Genomic DNA, 16,662 nt, shown 5'->3' with positions numbered 1-16,662 from the left:
CGATTCAAGTCACCGATTCGGTTACACTAGGGAAAAGGACCAGGGAAATCGGACAAAAGATCAATTAGGGGACTTGTTGATCATTCTCCCACGATTTTTAAGAGGGGCGTCGAACAATGGGATATGTCAAGCTATGTCTCGGGACACTCCGCCAGGTCCGAGACTCGAGCTCGCACTACGGGTGAGGCCGGGTATCCTCAAGTTGCATGATAACTCATGTTATTTAAAAAATAAAATAAAAAATAAAAAATTTGTGAAAAAAATCAAACCATGTTATAAAATAGGGTAATTATCGCAAATATACATATATTTTAGTTTAATTGGAAAAAATCCCCCAATTTTCAAAAACCTCGTCTACACCCTTTTTCTTCATTTTCGGGTTTTTTTTTACAAAAATTACCTTCACGGTAGTCGTTTTACTGTAATTCATATTAAGTTTTACATTTTCGGGTTTTTTTGGATAAAAGTAACCTTCAGGGTAGTCATTTTATGGTAATTCATATTGAGTTTTACGATAATTAATAATTAAAACACCCTAATAACTTGAAGTAGTATTACTGTAATTAAAATATCGTAATAACTTGAAGTACTATTACGATACTTAACGTACCGTAATAGATAACATTTTTTGATGGCAGTCTTTCTACCATAATTAGGCACCATGTATGGCTTCTTTCTCAACCAATTAGGGAGAGGAGAGAGAGATGAGACTTGGGAGAGAGGGGGGTTTTACGTGTGAGAGAGAGAGATTTGAGGGATAAAGAAGGACAGAAAAGTGGCGTGGAGAGCAAGAGAGAACATTTAGGGGCAGATAGAGATGAAATAGAGATAAGGACGGGTTGATGAAGTGCCATTGCAAGGGGATGACCTTGTGCTTGTGACCAGGGTGGAAGAGGAACAGGTGGCTCCTTTATCAGTGGTTCATGAGGAACGATCCCTACTTCTGAACTTATCCAAGTTGTCGGATGGTGACCAAAGGAATGATGAACCTGTGGGCAACTTCCTAAGTGCAAATGCGAATGTAGAGGAGATTCGTGGTAACCAAACTCAGTTTCATCATCTGGAAAATTTAGACGTGCCAGTGGAAGGCCAAGTGTTGGAGGATGGCCGTCAAATTACTGAGTTGCTGGATGTAATGGGGATGGATGAAGTCCCCATTCGAGTGGTCTTTGAAGAGATTAAGGATCATCGTAGGAAGAGGGCTGAGATTTTGGTTGCAACCACTTTGCCAATGCTCACCAAAAAGGATGCTACCGTTCCGGCCACTACGGAAAGTGCTCTGAAGACTCCAGCTAAAGAGAAGGTGAAAGGGGAAAAGAAAGACATGACAACAGTGGAGACGAGGTCTTCGACACGGTTGGAGGCTCGTGGAATTATTAAGAAAGGCCTTTCGTGGTCCGAAGCTGATAGATGTTGGATCATCCTCTTTTTCGAGTGCTTACATCAGTGGTGATAATGTTGACGATCTCAATAAAATATTTCTTCTAAAGGAGCATTACTTTGGGGCAGGTCCTCATGGACCATGTGATTATTCTTCCAACCTTTGATTTAATGAACTTTCTTGCTTGGAATGTGCGGGGACTGGGAGGTTCTCGCAGGAAAAACAATGTTCTTTTTTTGGTATCTAAGTACAAACCAGTTATTCTGCTGTTACAAGAAACCAAACTTCCCGGCCTACTGTGGTTGGGGCCAGGGAAGTTTGGGGTTCAAGGGCAGTAGCTTTTTTTCGTATTGATGCAGTCGGTCAATCTGGGGGTTTTGTGGGACCCTTTGTTTCTACAAATTTTTGACGTTATTGTTAAAAACAATTGCTTACTGTTGAGGTTTCATGGTCCTAGAACTGGTTTTTCTTGGGGGCTCATGAATGTTTATGGACCCACTATTTCTGCGCTTAAGGAAGATTTTATAAATGAGATGAATTATGTTATTCATTCTTTTCAATTTCTAGTCGTAGTTGGGGGGGGGGGGGGGGGGGGGGGGGGGGGGGGGGGGGGGGGGGGGGGGGGGGTAATTTTAACTTAATTCGACGGCCAGAGGAATGTCTTGCAGCCACCCCTATTAATTCTACTTTGAGACTCTTTAATCGATTCATTGAAAGTAATGCTTTCATGGATCAGCCTATTATTGGCTCCAAGTTTACTTGGTCCAATAATAGTTTGGTAAGGCCAGCTATGTCTAAGATTGATCGATTCCTAATTTCAATAGAATGGCTAGAGGAGTTTCGATTATCAACGATAAGGACCGTGCCAAGATTGAGCTTTGATCATCAACCTATTCTTTTGAATACGACTATGGTGAATGCAGACCCAAAACCTTTCAGATTAAATTTGGAAAGGTTAGAAATGGATGGGGTGGTGGAGATGATCAAAGGGGCGTGTACTAATTGTGTGGATGACGGCACTATGGACTTACAATTACACAATATATTGTTGATTATCAAGCGTAAGTTGCTTAACTGGAAGAAAGAAAATCACTTTGATATCAAAAGGAATTTAGAAAAGGTGTTACTTGATATAGAATGTTTGGATCAAAATATTCAAGAAAGTGGATGTTTCACTGAACAGTTCTTTTTGGAGAGAAGTGAAAAATTAATAGAACTGCATGACATACGAAGAGTAGAAGAAATTTATTGGAGGCAAAAGTCGCGGTTCAAATGGCTTAAGGAATGGGACCTCAACATCAAATTCTTTCATGCGATTGTTAGTGCCAGAAGAAGGCAAAATGACATCTCTGGCTTGACTTTCCCTGCAATCGACTCTGATGATGATAAGGCTATTAAGTTAGCAATGATCGACCATTTCAAAAAGGTATTTTCTAAGGAAGTGTCTTTCACTCCAAAGCTTCATAGAATTCCTTTTAAAATGCTACCTAATAATGAGCAAAGCCATCGGGAAAGAGAAGTGGCATTAGAAGAGTTGATGAGAGTAGTTTTCGCTCTTCTTGACGATAAGGCTCTAGGACCAGATGGCTTCCCTTTAGACTTTTTCCATAAATTTTGCTAGTTGGTTAAGGGAGAGTTGCTAGAAATGGCAATGGGCTTTTTTATCACAGGACATGTGTTTCGAGGGGTAAATGCAACTTTTTTGGCACTGATTCCCAAGAAATCAGTAATCTCAAGTATTTCGGATGTCAGACCAATCAGCCTATTCACTAGTCTTTATAAGATTATTGCAAAAGTCTTAGCTGAAAGATTGAAAGGTGTGTTATTGCTCCTAATTTCTTACACACAAGCAGCCTTTATTGAAAAGTAGGAAATCACTGATAGTGTATTGTTAGTACATGAATGTATTCATTCACGGGTTTTGGAAAAAAAGCCAGAGGTGATGCTTAAACTAGATATGGAGAAGGCCTATGACAGAGTGAAGTAGGGGGTCTTATTGAAAATTATGAACAGGATGGGTTTTGGTAATAGATGGTTGAGTTGGATTTGGGGATGCTTATCTTTATCTTATTTTTCGATTATTTACAAAAGAAGCCCTATTGGTTTCTTTAATGCCTCAAGAAGTTTGTACCAAGGAGATCTGTTGTCCCCATTCTTATTCACTATCTATGCTGAATACTTTAGCTTGATACTTTTTAAGGTGGAACAGGCTAGTTTTTCTCGGGTTTTAAGATTGCGAACTCTCTAATCATAATTTCTCACTTACAATATATTGATAACACCTTAATTTTCTGTGATGCTGATAGTTCGCAAGTGAGAAGTGTTGCTAAGTGTTTGGAATGTTGTGTGGTGACTTTGGGTATTAAAGTGAATTTTAACAAGTCTTCACTTATTGAAATCAATTGTATCCCTACAGATGTTGAGTCTTTGGCCAATAAGGTTGGATTCAAGGTTGGGTCTTTTCTGTGGTTTACCTTGGTATTCCTATTTCGGACTCAAGGCTATCTGTTTCAGTTTGGGATAAGGTATTGGAAAGAGTACAGGCGAAGCTTGACCTTTGTAAGCCAAAATATTTATCTCTAGGGGGTAGAGTAACCTTGCTCCGATCTTGTTTGGTTAATTTACCGGTTTACCAAATGTCATTAAATTCTATTTCAAGCTCGGTAGCAAAAAAACTTGAAAAAATGATAAGGGACTTCTTGTGGGGTTCTTTTGATGGAAATAGGAAGTACCATTTGTTGAGATAGGATAGAGTCTGCACTCCGAAAAAAGAAGGTGGTTTGGGGATTCAAAAAATCAAAATTTTTAACCAAACGCTACAAAGCAAGTGATGGTGGCGTAGCATTCATTTGAAAGATCATCTATAGTATCAAGTTTTCTATGCTAAATATGGTTTGGAGAGGTCGCAATTGTGGTTGGGGAGTGGTAGGGGGAAGAACTTGTCACCACTCTGGAAATCGATCTTAAGCTGCAGAGCAATGATCTCAGGGTACTTTCGGTAGACTGTCAGAAATGGGGAACAAATTTTGTTTTGGCACCATAAGTGGTTGGGGGGTTATCTTTTGAAATCTGCTTTCCAGACCTCTTCAATTTAGTGACGAAACCTGATTTGAAAGTATATGAGGCAATAGAAAGGAGAGGCCAAAATGTTTCTTAGAACATCCATGTGGCCTATAGACAATTAAGTAATGAGCATTTAGTTCAATGGTGTCAACTAATGGAACTTCTAGATAAAGTATATGTCTCCAATGTTGGCAAAAAAGAATTAATTTGGGAGATAGAAACTGATGGTGTTTTCTCAGTGAAGTCATGCTATAATTTTTTTTTTCATGACAGATGGAGATGGTCTTTTAATTACATTGCACATGGAAATAGCCAATCCCACACAAGGTACAGATTTTTATCTGGTTGGCGGCACAAGATAAAATTTTTACAGTTGACAACCTGATTAAAAGGGGGAAAATTCTCCCTAATGTGTGTTTATTGTGCAAGGGGGATGCTGAGAATGGAGCTCATCTCTTAATTCATTGCTCTTTTAATGTGAGGTTGTGGTACTGGCTCCTTGGGATGGTTGGTGTTCTAATGCCACTTCCACAGTTTGTTGGGGAATTTGTTTCCTCGCTTAAAATCTATTTTCTACCAAAAACAGGGCAAAAAATTTGGAAAATTTCTATAGGTGCTATACTTTGGGAGGTGTGGAAAGAGAGGAATCGAAGAACTTTTGACGGATTAGTTTGGTCATTTGAACGTTTGATCCATGTTTGTAAATCTAGTATCTGGTCTCGGTTATCTGTGCAAAGAGAAGGTTGGGGTATTAGTAAGGTAGATGTGATGGCTAATTTGCACAACTTGTTCTTTCTTGCTCATAGTAGACCTAGACCTAGAAGTGTTTGGATTGATCCATGACCAAGAAGTTTTAAGTTGAACTATGATGGAAGTTCTTTTGGCAACCCAGGGCGAGCTGTAATTGGTGAAATTCTAAGAGATTACTACGGTAATGTTATTTTCTCCTTTGCTAGGCCATTAGGAAATACTACAGCAAATTTTGTAGAATTAAGCGCCCTATTGTGTGGACTGAAACTCTTCTTAGAGAAAAATTTGAGCTCAAGTTGCACAATAGAGGGTGACTCTTTAAATGTGATCAAGTGGTGTAGAATGGAACAAAAGGTCCATTGGGAACTACGGCCTTTGTGGTTGCAGGTCATGGATTTCACAACAATGAGAATATTGTCTTTTATGCATGTTTATAAATAGGCTAATGACGTGGCTAATTATTTAGCTAAAGGGGTACTTCTTTGCCTTCTCTCCTTGTTTCTGACAATGTAATTTCTTTTGAATAATTTCTAATAAAAGTAATGATCTTGGGATCTAAATTGGTCCCTTGGATGGGAGGAGAAGAAGCATATATCTTTATACCATAAAGAAAGTATAGAAACCTTTCTCACTTGCAATGTCATTCCTCCGCATTATCTTATTTTTAATTTTTCTATATAATATTTGACACCAAATTTTATCCTCTCTTCGAGTCGTACCCATAAAAATATAAATAAAATAAAATGATTGAAATACCCTTAAAAGGATGCTTAGGTTACTCTATATTATATAAAAAAATATTTAAGGGGTGACATTCGACATATTGAGTATTTAAGTCACAAATCACAACCTTTGAATCCAAAAATCCATCCCTCAAAGAGATATAAGATATATATATATATAAAGAAACTTAAAAAAGAAGGTTATATAGTCTTTAAGACCATTATATTTGTTTGTTATCAAAATCATTTAATGAAATAGTGAAATATTCGTAAGTCGATACTGCCCCCTCTTCACTTCTATTATATTTTTTTACTATTTTCTGATCAAATTATTATATGGATGCATCTGCAAATTTCCAACAGATGGGCCATCTGGGCGGCGGTAAGGCGCTGAGCAAGTCGGGGGTCTAGGGCTCAAGGCTATTGGTGTATATATTGGACGACGATGATTACCAAATAGACTACGAGGAATGATGAATACAATGATGGTGGAATCAACCGCTAGGACGAGGAGTTCAATGAGGGGCTGGGGATCCGGTGGTCCGGGTTATCAACGGTGAGGGTGGCGGTGACAATGAGATTCGCGAGGATCGGACGGCTGGCGGGGTGGGTTTTGAATTTGGGGAGATTGGGATGGGGTTAATGAAGTTGTGAGAGTGATGAATCTGATTTTGTTGCAGTTGGGTTTCAATGTGAAAATGATGAGTCTGATTTTATTGCAGTTGAGTTTTAATGTGAAAGTGATGAGTCTGATTTTGTTGCAGTCGGGTTTCAATGTGAAAGTTAATGGAAGAAGATTGGGGCATGAAATTCCCGGTTAATCTGGTCCCTTCTCTCTCTTTCGACGGTCCTCCCTTTCTAACGATTTGGAGCATGACGTAGAAAGATCACTTCACACAGTACTCGTCTCATAGCATATCACCGTACGAAGTTTTATTGAACGGTGATAATCCCATCATTGCTCCTGTTTCCAAAGACTTGATCTACACGTTCTCCACTCCCTCCCACGATAAAGTCCCTGATACTGTTTCTATCTCTCAAACCCGGTTTGTTGCTGCCCAAGTCTTCCGCTTTCCCTCCGTAGAACTCTCTGTATATTTCTGCCAAGTCTTCCCCTCTCTCTCTCTAGAACGGTGTATAAAATGCAACCTGCACCTTCATTTTAGAAAGAAAAACCCATTGCACAAAAGTTAAATACCATCACTGCACAAGAGTTAGCGAGAGACCCAATCTTACAAAAGTTTGAGAATAAGAGTTAGAGAGAGAATGAGGAGAGTTAGGGAAATCAACATACCGATTAGATCTCGAGCACCATCGAAAAAAAGATATTCAATGTCGGGTATGTTAAGTCCGGTTGAGTTAATATCTGAAAATTTTACCTTTTTAAATATTTACTTCACTTTCCATAAAGTAATAAATTCTAGTTTTGTTTCTTGATAAATAATTGTACTTGAAGATGTAGCAAATGAGAATCGGTTTTATTTTTATTTTTTTTATTTTAAGTGTAGTTGATTATAATTGGACATTATAAATTATCTTGCCGGTATAAGGGTAAAAATTTTTTTAAATACATGTACATCGTGTTTTATCGTAAAGTCCTTACGGTCACTTGCCAAGGTGCAGAGGGTGCCATGAGCCCTTGCTAGCATTGGAGATGACCAAGGGCACCCAAAAGCCCAGGGATATATAGCAGTTGGAAAAGACCAAGGGCACCCAAAAGCTCTGGGATACAGAAGTAAGGGTGGAGGGGCGGCCATCGGACTATGCTCGAGCTGTCGGGACTCTCGAGCTCGAGGCTGTTGGGTTATCTGCTTGTAATGACGAGGCTGTTGGGTTATTTGCTTGACGACTGGGGGTAATGAGGACGGACCGAGGGCTGCTGGTGCTTGACGACTGGGGGTAATGAGGACGGACCGAGGGCTGCTGGCTCTGGAATTTGAGTAGCGTGGGATTGGGGGTGATGAGGGGGAAGAAGATTGGCTCTTAATTGATGATAAAATTTGGAGTTAACTCTCTCTGGTTCTCCTCTCTCTCTCAAAATTTGGAACTTGCTCTGCTTCTCCTCGTTCTCTAAAGATTCAGATTTTGCAGCCTGTCTAAATATTTAGCGCAAGAATAAGGTGTCCCTTTCTTTCTCTCTAGACTAGTACTCTCTTTCCAGGGAGGCAGACAAAACGTATGAAATATATCTGAATATTTGTGGGGTCTAGCAAGATATGAAATATATTTAAATATATGAAATATATCTGAATATTTTTGGGGTCACGCAAGGAAATATATCTAAATATAATTAAATATATGGATATTTTAATTTTTGGGTCATGTCCGGGTTTGGGTCTCAGACTATATTTTTGGATTCACCAGTCTTTTAAGAAAAATTATTTCATGAGGGCAGAAAAATTGTTTCATGAGGGCTAGACCCGTTAAAAAAAATGCAAAGCATCCATTTTAAATATGGATGCAAGTAGGTGTTCCATCTAAAAACAATAGAAACTACAAATCTAAATATTTTCTTACTATAATTATTATATTTGCTTTTTAAAATTTACTTATTTTTTCATATTCATGGTCTCCATGTTAGAGATTACCTGTCTTTAAAAATTAAGTCCAAAAATCCATCTCAAAAATAGATTTATTAATAGGCCTGTATTTCTACATATGAGGGCTTGGCTGTATAGAAGCTAGGTCTTTCTTTTAATTGTTCAGCAAATCATGCTATAATAATTTTTAATATAGCATAGTCTTTGTTTCCTCTAATTAAATAAGTTCAGGTTAGATCTGACCAGCCACCCCTATAACTATTTACTTTTGTTATAAAGAGAAATTTGGTAATTTAAGTGTGTTCCAAAAATTGTGAAAAATTCTATTTCAAACTTGGTTACTAGAATAAATGCAGGCTCCACATTTGTACATCGATCGGTCAAGATTAATTGTGACCACTTTACCAAAGATAAATGGTATTTTTGTATATTTTTTTGTTTTGAAAAACTTTGGAAGAACTACTTTTGGAAGAAAGCGAGAGCATCGATAAGTTATTAATGGTGACTAATATACCTTCCCACAAGATATAAAAAGGAAGGATGTGAAAAGTGGGTGGCCGTATTTATTTTATTAATCAGACTAAAAATTTTAAAGGAGGATTTTTTAAACTTTTTGCCACACCTAGGCCTTAATGACTTTCTCGTGGTAAAGGTAAATATTCTCTGTCTCATTGCATACAATCATATATAATAATTGTACAATATATAAAGGAAAAACTTTTTATAAGGTTCAACCTTAGAATGTAGAATTAAGGATCCGCCTCAAAAATCTATTGGAAAAAGTAGTTTTAATGTTGTAAAATCCCTCTAATTGATCATATCGACATCCAGATGTAAGAATATCAAAAAAAAATTTATTATGAGTCCCAGAAATAGTGCATCTTACAACACATTATCTAGACCATTCATTTTCAAGATTTTAATATGTTTATAGATCTACTTGATTTTAAGCATTTTTAGTGTTTAAAATTTTATAATTAGATATAAAAATACGTTGTTAGATAATCCTAAGCCAAAATTACATATTATAATAAATTTTGGAGGTGTGCATTATTTGAATTGTTTAAGGTCGCAACCTCGTAGAAACCACACCCTATATAAAAAGAGCTAAAGGATTATTTGATTACCAAAAGGCGCCAAATTTTGAGGATATAACCTAGCAACTTAGCCACGAACTAAAAAATATGGTGAATAAATTAACATCTTAAGATGAGATAAATAAGGTCGTGAAACTCAAAAATCTAATTGAAAATTATGATCATGCAATTATGAAATATATTTCAATATTTTCAGTTACAAAATTATCAATTTACTCTTGGAATTTGAAACTTTTAACAACTAACCAATATTTTTTATGATTTTAAATATCCGATCATTCTTTTGATTTTAAATAGCCCACACATATCACAGTGGGTTTAGATCTGCCTTTAGATTTTTAGTACAACTTTTAATTGAACTTATTTTACGCTCCCATGGGAGTAAAGTGTATACTCCCTCGGTTAAAACGACCTACTTTGGAGGTTTTTTTTCAATATGAGGTTTTAGGAATTACTTAAGATTTATTAGATGGTTATCTTCCAACAAAAAAAATTGAATATTCAGTTTTCTAACACATAGATCTCACCCTCCAAAAAATCGGATGGTCTTTGTTCAATCTTGAGGCATTATTTTTTTTTCAAGCACATAGATGGTGCAATTAGGAAATTTCTATTAAGGTTGGTATTGTGACTAGAAGATGTTACATCCTAAAATTTGATATCCTATAGTTAGTCTTAGATTAGTTCTCTGTAAATGCACAATATACTTAGTTATACCCGAGTTTAAAATCTTTTAACTTAAATATATTTTTATATACATTTCAAAACATAATTCTAATAGATGGTGCAATTAGGAAATTTTTATTAAGCTTGGTATTGTGGCTAGAAGAGGTTACATCCCTAAAATTCTATATCCTATAGTTCGTCTTAGATAAGTTATGAGAACATTATACTTATACCCTTATAGGAGCGTAAAATCTTTTAACTTGAATACATTTTTATAGACCTTTCAAAACATAATTCTAATTAGGTCTTTTGTGGTTAAACATACAATTTGCACTGACGAGAACATGCTAAAAAAAAAAAAAAAGGCATTAGGTTAGGTAGAGATGATACGTAGAAAGAAAAAAAAGTATATAATGAGATCATTTACCTCGAATATAATTATTTATAATTAATTAATCATTAGATGTGAAAATGGTGTAGTTGCATTTATTTCATTAACCAAGTTCAAAACAAATTTTTTTCGAACTTTTTAATAAACCAGCACTTAAATTTCACATGAGTTGAATATAAATGATTGAGAGCTTTATTTAACAAAGGTAAATATTCTCTTCTTATACAATCCTTAAAAGAAGCGCATTCTCTCTTGATTCTTTATCCCCAAGTCTCCCTCTTTCTGTCTTTAAGTCTCTCTCTGTGAGGGGAGGAAGATTAGTGCATAATTCATGATGAACTCTCCAGTTAATCTGGCCCCTTCTCTCTCTTTCTCGATGGTCCTTCTCTCTCTAGATTTGGAGAATGATTCTTGTGAATATTTAGGGCAAAAATAAGGTGTCTCTTTTTCTCTGGTACTTCTCTCTTTTTGTGAAGATTTGGAGCATGGTGTGTGAATATTTTGGGCAAGAAAACAAGTTTTATGAGGGGATTAAAAGATGGAGTGATTCTTTCTCTGTGCTTGTTATGATTTCATGGTTCTTTCTCTGTGCTTATTCCTTTTTTAGATAAATTGCCCTAATTTTTTAGGGTTTTAGCGTTTTGGAAGAAGAGAGATAAAAAGGAGTCGTCATAATTTTTTAGGGTTTTGGAAAAAAAATAAGTAAGAGGAAAAGGAGAAGGATGGTATTCCTGTTTTTCTTTGGCAGGTAAATTGTGTTGTTATTTTGTAAATAAATTATGTTTGAATAGAAATTTGTAAAGAAATTCTGGTTTGGATAGAATGAGAAGGAGAGAGGAGATTTGGGAATTTGCTTATGGCTTTTTCTCTGTATATTTCCTTTTGGTTATATTTATTATCTTTTTCTTGCATTTTTCTTTTGGTTTTGTATTTTTACTTCTGCACTTTTCCACCTTTTCCACCAAAAGTTCAGGGGACCACTCTGTAGTATACAATAAGTCCATTTATTTTAGTATAAAGTAGTCCCAAATCTTGTTAATGAGATGCTCACAAATTTTTTGACTTAAAATGGATGTGAAATTGGGTAGTTGAGGACGTATCATTGAATGGGTACAATGTTTTGAATAAAATTTTTTGAATTTTGTTACACACCTCAAACCATCGAGTTTCATATCTTAAGATTGATTGTGACCTCCTTATAAATATAAGAATTGTATATAATGAAAGGATTGTATGCAATAAGACCATTTACCTTTAATACAAAGCCATCCATGGAGCATCTGCTGAACTTATTAAGAGAGAGTTCAATGACTTATTTGTATTATTGACCTGTCTTTCTCTTATCATATCTTAGACTTATGAAAATGGCTTGCAATTTGTTGGAGGTTTAAGTTGGGAATGGGAGAAAATCGAAAGGACATTGACCAAAATAATCTAAAGTGTTAATAATGCATAAATGTTTTGGGTGAATATCAAAATGTATAAATTATTTAACATTTTACCTATGTACAACTATTTCCAACTCATGATCATGTGTTTTCTGAAGGGTTTTTAAATCAAATCAAAAGTAATGAGTAAAATATTAAACAGTTCATATGTTCGGTGTATCTCAATGAATTCCCCAAATATAATAGCAATAGAATGGAAATGGAAATTACACAGCAGGAATTTTAATAAAATCCCCTTAATATCCAATAATTTTTAGGCAGCCAACTAGGTTGTAAGCAAAATGAATAATTGGAAATACAAATCTATGCTATGGTGTCATCCTCTATTTTACTCCACTAGTGCTTGCAGATTGTACCAATAGGAACTAGTATGAAGAGATGAACACCGTGAAAATGTAAAGAAAATAACTGGAACTTGAACTTTTAATTAACACAGATATTTAGGCAAAGGAAAAAGTTAATATTGATTGCAAAAGCAAGATTAGGTCCAATAAGGTGATGATCTTAAACTTTCCATCGACCCATCCCAAGCTTTTGTAAAGGAGGTATATTGGTCCAATAAGGTGAGGACCTTAAACATTCTATTAACCCATCCCAGGCTCTGGTAAAAGAAGTACATTGCGTTACGCAAGTAACCATCATAAAACTTTGCTACATCTTATCGTGAATCCTGAACCTATGTTATATAAAACCATCATAAAACTTTACCACATCTTATCATGAATCCTGAACATATATTATATAATTATTAGGATAAAACTTAAATGATGATGATGATTCATAGAAACAAGTTTGTACTAATTTACACCATCATTTTATTTGCACATTATAGATTTGAAACAATTTTAAAAGACGTATTACTTTTTTACATTGTTTTAAATGTGAAGTCAATTCTATACTGTCCAACTAACATAGATACAATAGAACATTGCAATCTTACTTCTACAAGTAAGGTTGTCACCTTATATAAACTACATCTTGAGGTTAAAATATAGTAAAAAAAATAAAAAATTTAGTGGAGAGCAAGGAATAACTAATGGGGAGCGATCTCATGCAAAGGGTTTTAGAGAAAGATAATAAAACAATCTTCGAAAACCATGTTAGGGCCATTTATTTGAATCCAATTTTTAAATATACATTCATTTTATTTCAAGGAACAATCACAAAAAAATAATATTTGAAAATACACCATTGAAAGTGATATTTTAGACCAATTAATATAGGTCGTCCATTGTAGTAAAAAATGCTTAGATCTAGGTCTTGGAATGATTTTTTCGCTTATAAATTTTTTAGAAGGCTTTATTATCATTAGATGATCAATGTTAAAAAGAAAAAATTAAATCTGAATTTATAAAAGCCTAAATCTTGAAATTCACTAAATTGATGGTTTATATTCATTATTGGAGGAGACTCATTTTGACCATATCTACGGTGTAAATTTTAGGGAGATTGATTATTAGGATGAAGAGAGGATGTGTGCAATTTATGAGGTTATACAAATGCCGCAAACATGGTTTTCTTGAAATATGATTTTATGATATTATAATGGAACGTAGTGGCATGAAATAACTCCTCATGACGAAAATACAAATGTTGGAAATGAATTTATATAAGGTGAAAAGCTACAAAAACTTGGCAATGCAAGAAGCAAGAAAAATCAAGGATGAACAAAGAGAATATAGACAGGGATTGAAATTTGTTATGAAAATAAAAAGGTGAGAATTTCCTTTTAGAACTTTAGGAGATTAGGATCGAGTTTAAGAGAAGGTACCAATAAATGCTATAGTAAAATTTAAGAGATTTAGTTATAAATATTTTTAGAGAAGTGCTATTATGATACCACAAACTCTTTCTTCTTCTATTGTTCTTTTTTCCAGTAAATATGAGATATTTGACTCCTAATTGTAGCTTAATAATGTAAAGGCATGATTCTATCTTTTTATAAGGTCCTTTTCTAGTTAAATATTACGTTTCCAATCTTTACTTGTGACTAAAATCATTTGTTTTGAGTAGGGACAAAAAAGGACTAATTAATAAGTTTATATAAAGTTGCAACTTACTTGTAGAAATATGGTCCCAGTACTCTACAACATTTATTGTATTTAGATAGTATATTTAACACTAACTTAAAATAAATGTCATTTTTTGTTATTATTGTATTAAAATACATATCAAATCTACATCATCTAATTAAAATGAATAGTATAGAAGATTGCAAACTTACTTCTAAAACTAAGGTTATAAACTTGTACAAACTACACCCAACTATTGATGTAAATGAGAATAGATAGAGTTTGCATGATCTTTAATCCTCATGGAACTTAACCCACAAACGGTTGTTACAAAAGTAACAACAAAGATAGTTTCCCAATAGTTTGAATTGATATATGAAGGTCCCAACTATTTAATCTAAAAGCTTGAGTATGTTGTACTTTCAGTTTAGCCAGTGGAATGAATACAACCACCCAATGTCTTATCTAATAATCAATATTAATTGTGACTACCATGTACCAAACAGAAATAATATTATTGCATTCTTTTTTACAAAATAAAGAGTAATAATCCTATGAGACCCTTCCACACCTATATATGTAGGACCCTAAAAGATCACTTCTAAAATAAATTCCAAAACTTTTTTAAGTCTAGAACTTCTAAGAGCATATTTTGTTTACACAAAATTCCCCCAAGGCTAGTGTGTTTTTTTTTTATAGTTCTATCAAAACCACAATAAAGCTGGCAATGGGCCGCCAAGTCAAAGAAGGGTCTGGGTGGCCCAACATTTGGGCCAAGACTGCAAGAGGGTTGTTGCCACCATAGTTAGCAAGTTGGGGACTATCAATAAATCGTCTCACCATAAAATCGGAAACAAATCGTATTTATTTTAAAAAGTCGGATGAAAAAATCAGGCAAAAAATTACGGATCGGCAAAAATACTTCATATAAAGATATTGCTAATATATCGTATTAGGCTCAAAAAATTGGAATGAAATTTTGAAATTCTAAAAAATAAAAATTATGTCAAAGCCATCAATAACTAATTCATCTATAAAAACTTTACTAGACTAATATAATTAAGTTAATTAATTTAGATGCTTTATGACTCTCATGCAATCATCTAATATTAAATATATAATTATTTAGCATATGCAAAAAAAAATTGTACCATATAAATCTACTCATCAAATACTTTAAGAAACATCACACCTACTTATTACATACCAAAACCAAATATAGCTATATAAATTTATTCATTAAATAGTTTAACTAAATATGTTTTATAAAATTATTCATTAAATACTTAAATATCATATGGCAGGTACAAAAAAATACACGATTTTTGTTTTATCATTACAAGAATTTAACTATAGTATAGTATAATGACTATGGTCACTCTATAACGATGGTTAAAGCTTTATTGAATTTCTTTAATTGAAAAGAGGCTCGTAGAATTTGGGTTTCAATCTCTGCGTTGACGGTTTAGAGATAGGAGGAAGAAGGAAGAACGGAAAATAAGGCGGGGCTCATAGCCAAGCCAGGGTTTATAGAGGGAGAATAAGGTTACGGTTTAGAGAGAGGAGGAAAAGGAAGAGAAGCAAGAGGTCCGGGTTCATAGCCAGGTTTATAAAGAGAGAAGAAGAAAGAAGGAAACCTTAATAGAAGAGGCCCTAACTATTTTTAGAAAGAAAAAAGATGATTTTTAGAAAGAGGATAGTTTGAAGATAACTTTTCTCTTTGATTAGGATGTTATTTGGGAGAAAGTCCTCACTATATTGATTTGTTAGATGCCTTAAGTGATTTTTAGAGAGAGAAAAGAAAAAGGGCTTTCTATTTTCTTGAGGAAAAACAAACAGAGCTGAAAGATTAGATTTAGGTTTGGGGAACTAATCCTATATGTACAATTGATTGCTCCTATAAGTTTACAATTTACACTATATTGTTTATCTTTTGTTATCACATAATCAAAATCAAAGATTACTCGATCGTGTAGTCACACTCTCTGCTTCTCATTCATCAGCGAAAGCCTATGTTTTGAGCTCTAATTTGTGCCATAAATAGTATTTTCATAAAAACAATTATCACAAATAATCACATAAATCTGCATGTATATGATTTTTTTTCCACAATTATTTACTTTACAAAATGATTTGCTATAAACATTATTTCATTTACGGAGTGATCTTCCATAATAACATTGAAATCTGCATCTATTTGTTTAAGTTTAAAAAAAAAGGGAAAAAAAATCTATACCTTCAATCTGAACTGTGGCTTTGAAGAATACAGTGGGGATAAAAATTTATAATTTAGGTTTTTTTTTTAAATATTTTTTTTTTTTTTTAAAAGCTTGAAATTAGCAATGGTTGCCATACATAAAACCGAAAAAAAAAAAAAAAATTATCTTTCAAAAAAAATATAGGTAAAAAAAGATACGATTTGTTGGCCTGATTTAAATCGTATTATGAAAAAAAGCGCGTTTTAAAAGTTTTTATGAAAAATATGCGACTTTTTCCCGACCTTTTCCAAAAGTCCCCGTTTAAAACTGTTCCCATAAAAACGCCGATTTAAAACTGCTGCTAAATATGTGTTTCCCACAGAGGTTTTAGGGT

The 16,662-nt window shown here is 34.2% G+C and overlaps 1 protein-coding gene and 1 long non-coding RNA gene across 2 annotated transcripts; both read left to right on the top strand.

Moving 5' to 3' along the window:
- The first annotated feature begins 2,291 nt into the window (after positions 1–2,291).
- LOC105421247 (uncharacterized) lies at positions 2,292–3,002 on the top strand. Its single transcript, XM_011627919.1, has one exon. The coding sequence runs from the start codon at positions 2,292–2,294 to the stop codon at positions 3,000–3,002; it is 711 nt and encodes a 236-aa protein (XP_011626221.1).
- A 4,081-nt stretch (positions 3,003–7,083) lies between these two features.
- On the top strand, positions 7,084–8,029 carry LOC148781840 (uncharacterized). The gene is made up of 2 exons (XR_016057089.1): positions 7,084–7,255; positions 7,540–8,029. It is a non-coding gene; the product is annotated as an uncharacterized LOC148781840 (long non-coding RNA).
- The last annotated feature ends 8,633 nt before the right edge of the window (positions 8,030–16,662 follow it).

The sequence above is a fragment of the Amborella trichopoda genome, chromosome 6, assembly GCF_054954075.1.
Source record: "Amborella trichopoda isolate Santa Cruz 75 chromosome 6, AtrichopodaSantaCruz75HAP2 v2.0, whole genome shotgun sequence".
Lineage (NCBI taxonomy): Eukaryota > Viridiplantae > Streptophyta > Magnoliopsida > Amborellales > Amborellaceae > Amborella > Amborella trichopoda.
This window is presented reverse-complemented; position numbering and strand designations above follow the sequence as displayed.

Excerpts from the sequence above, each read along its gene's own strand:
- LOC105421247 (XM_011627919.1), top strand. The coding sequence starts at position 2,292 with ATGGTGAATGCAGACCCAAAACCTTTCAGATTAAATTTGGAAAGGTTA.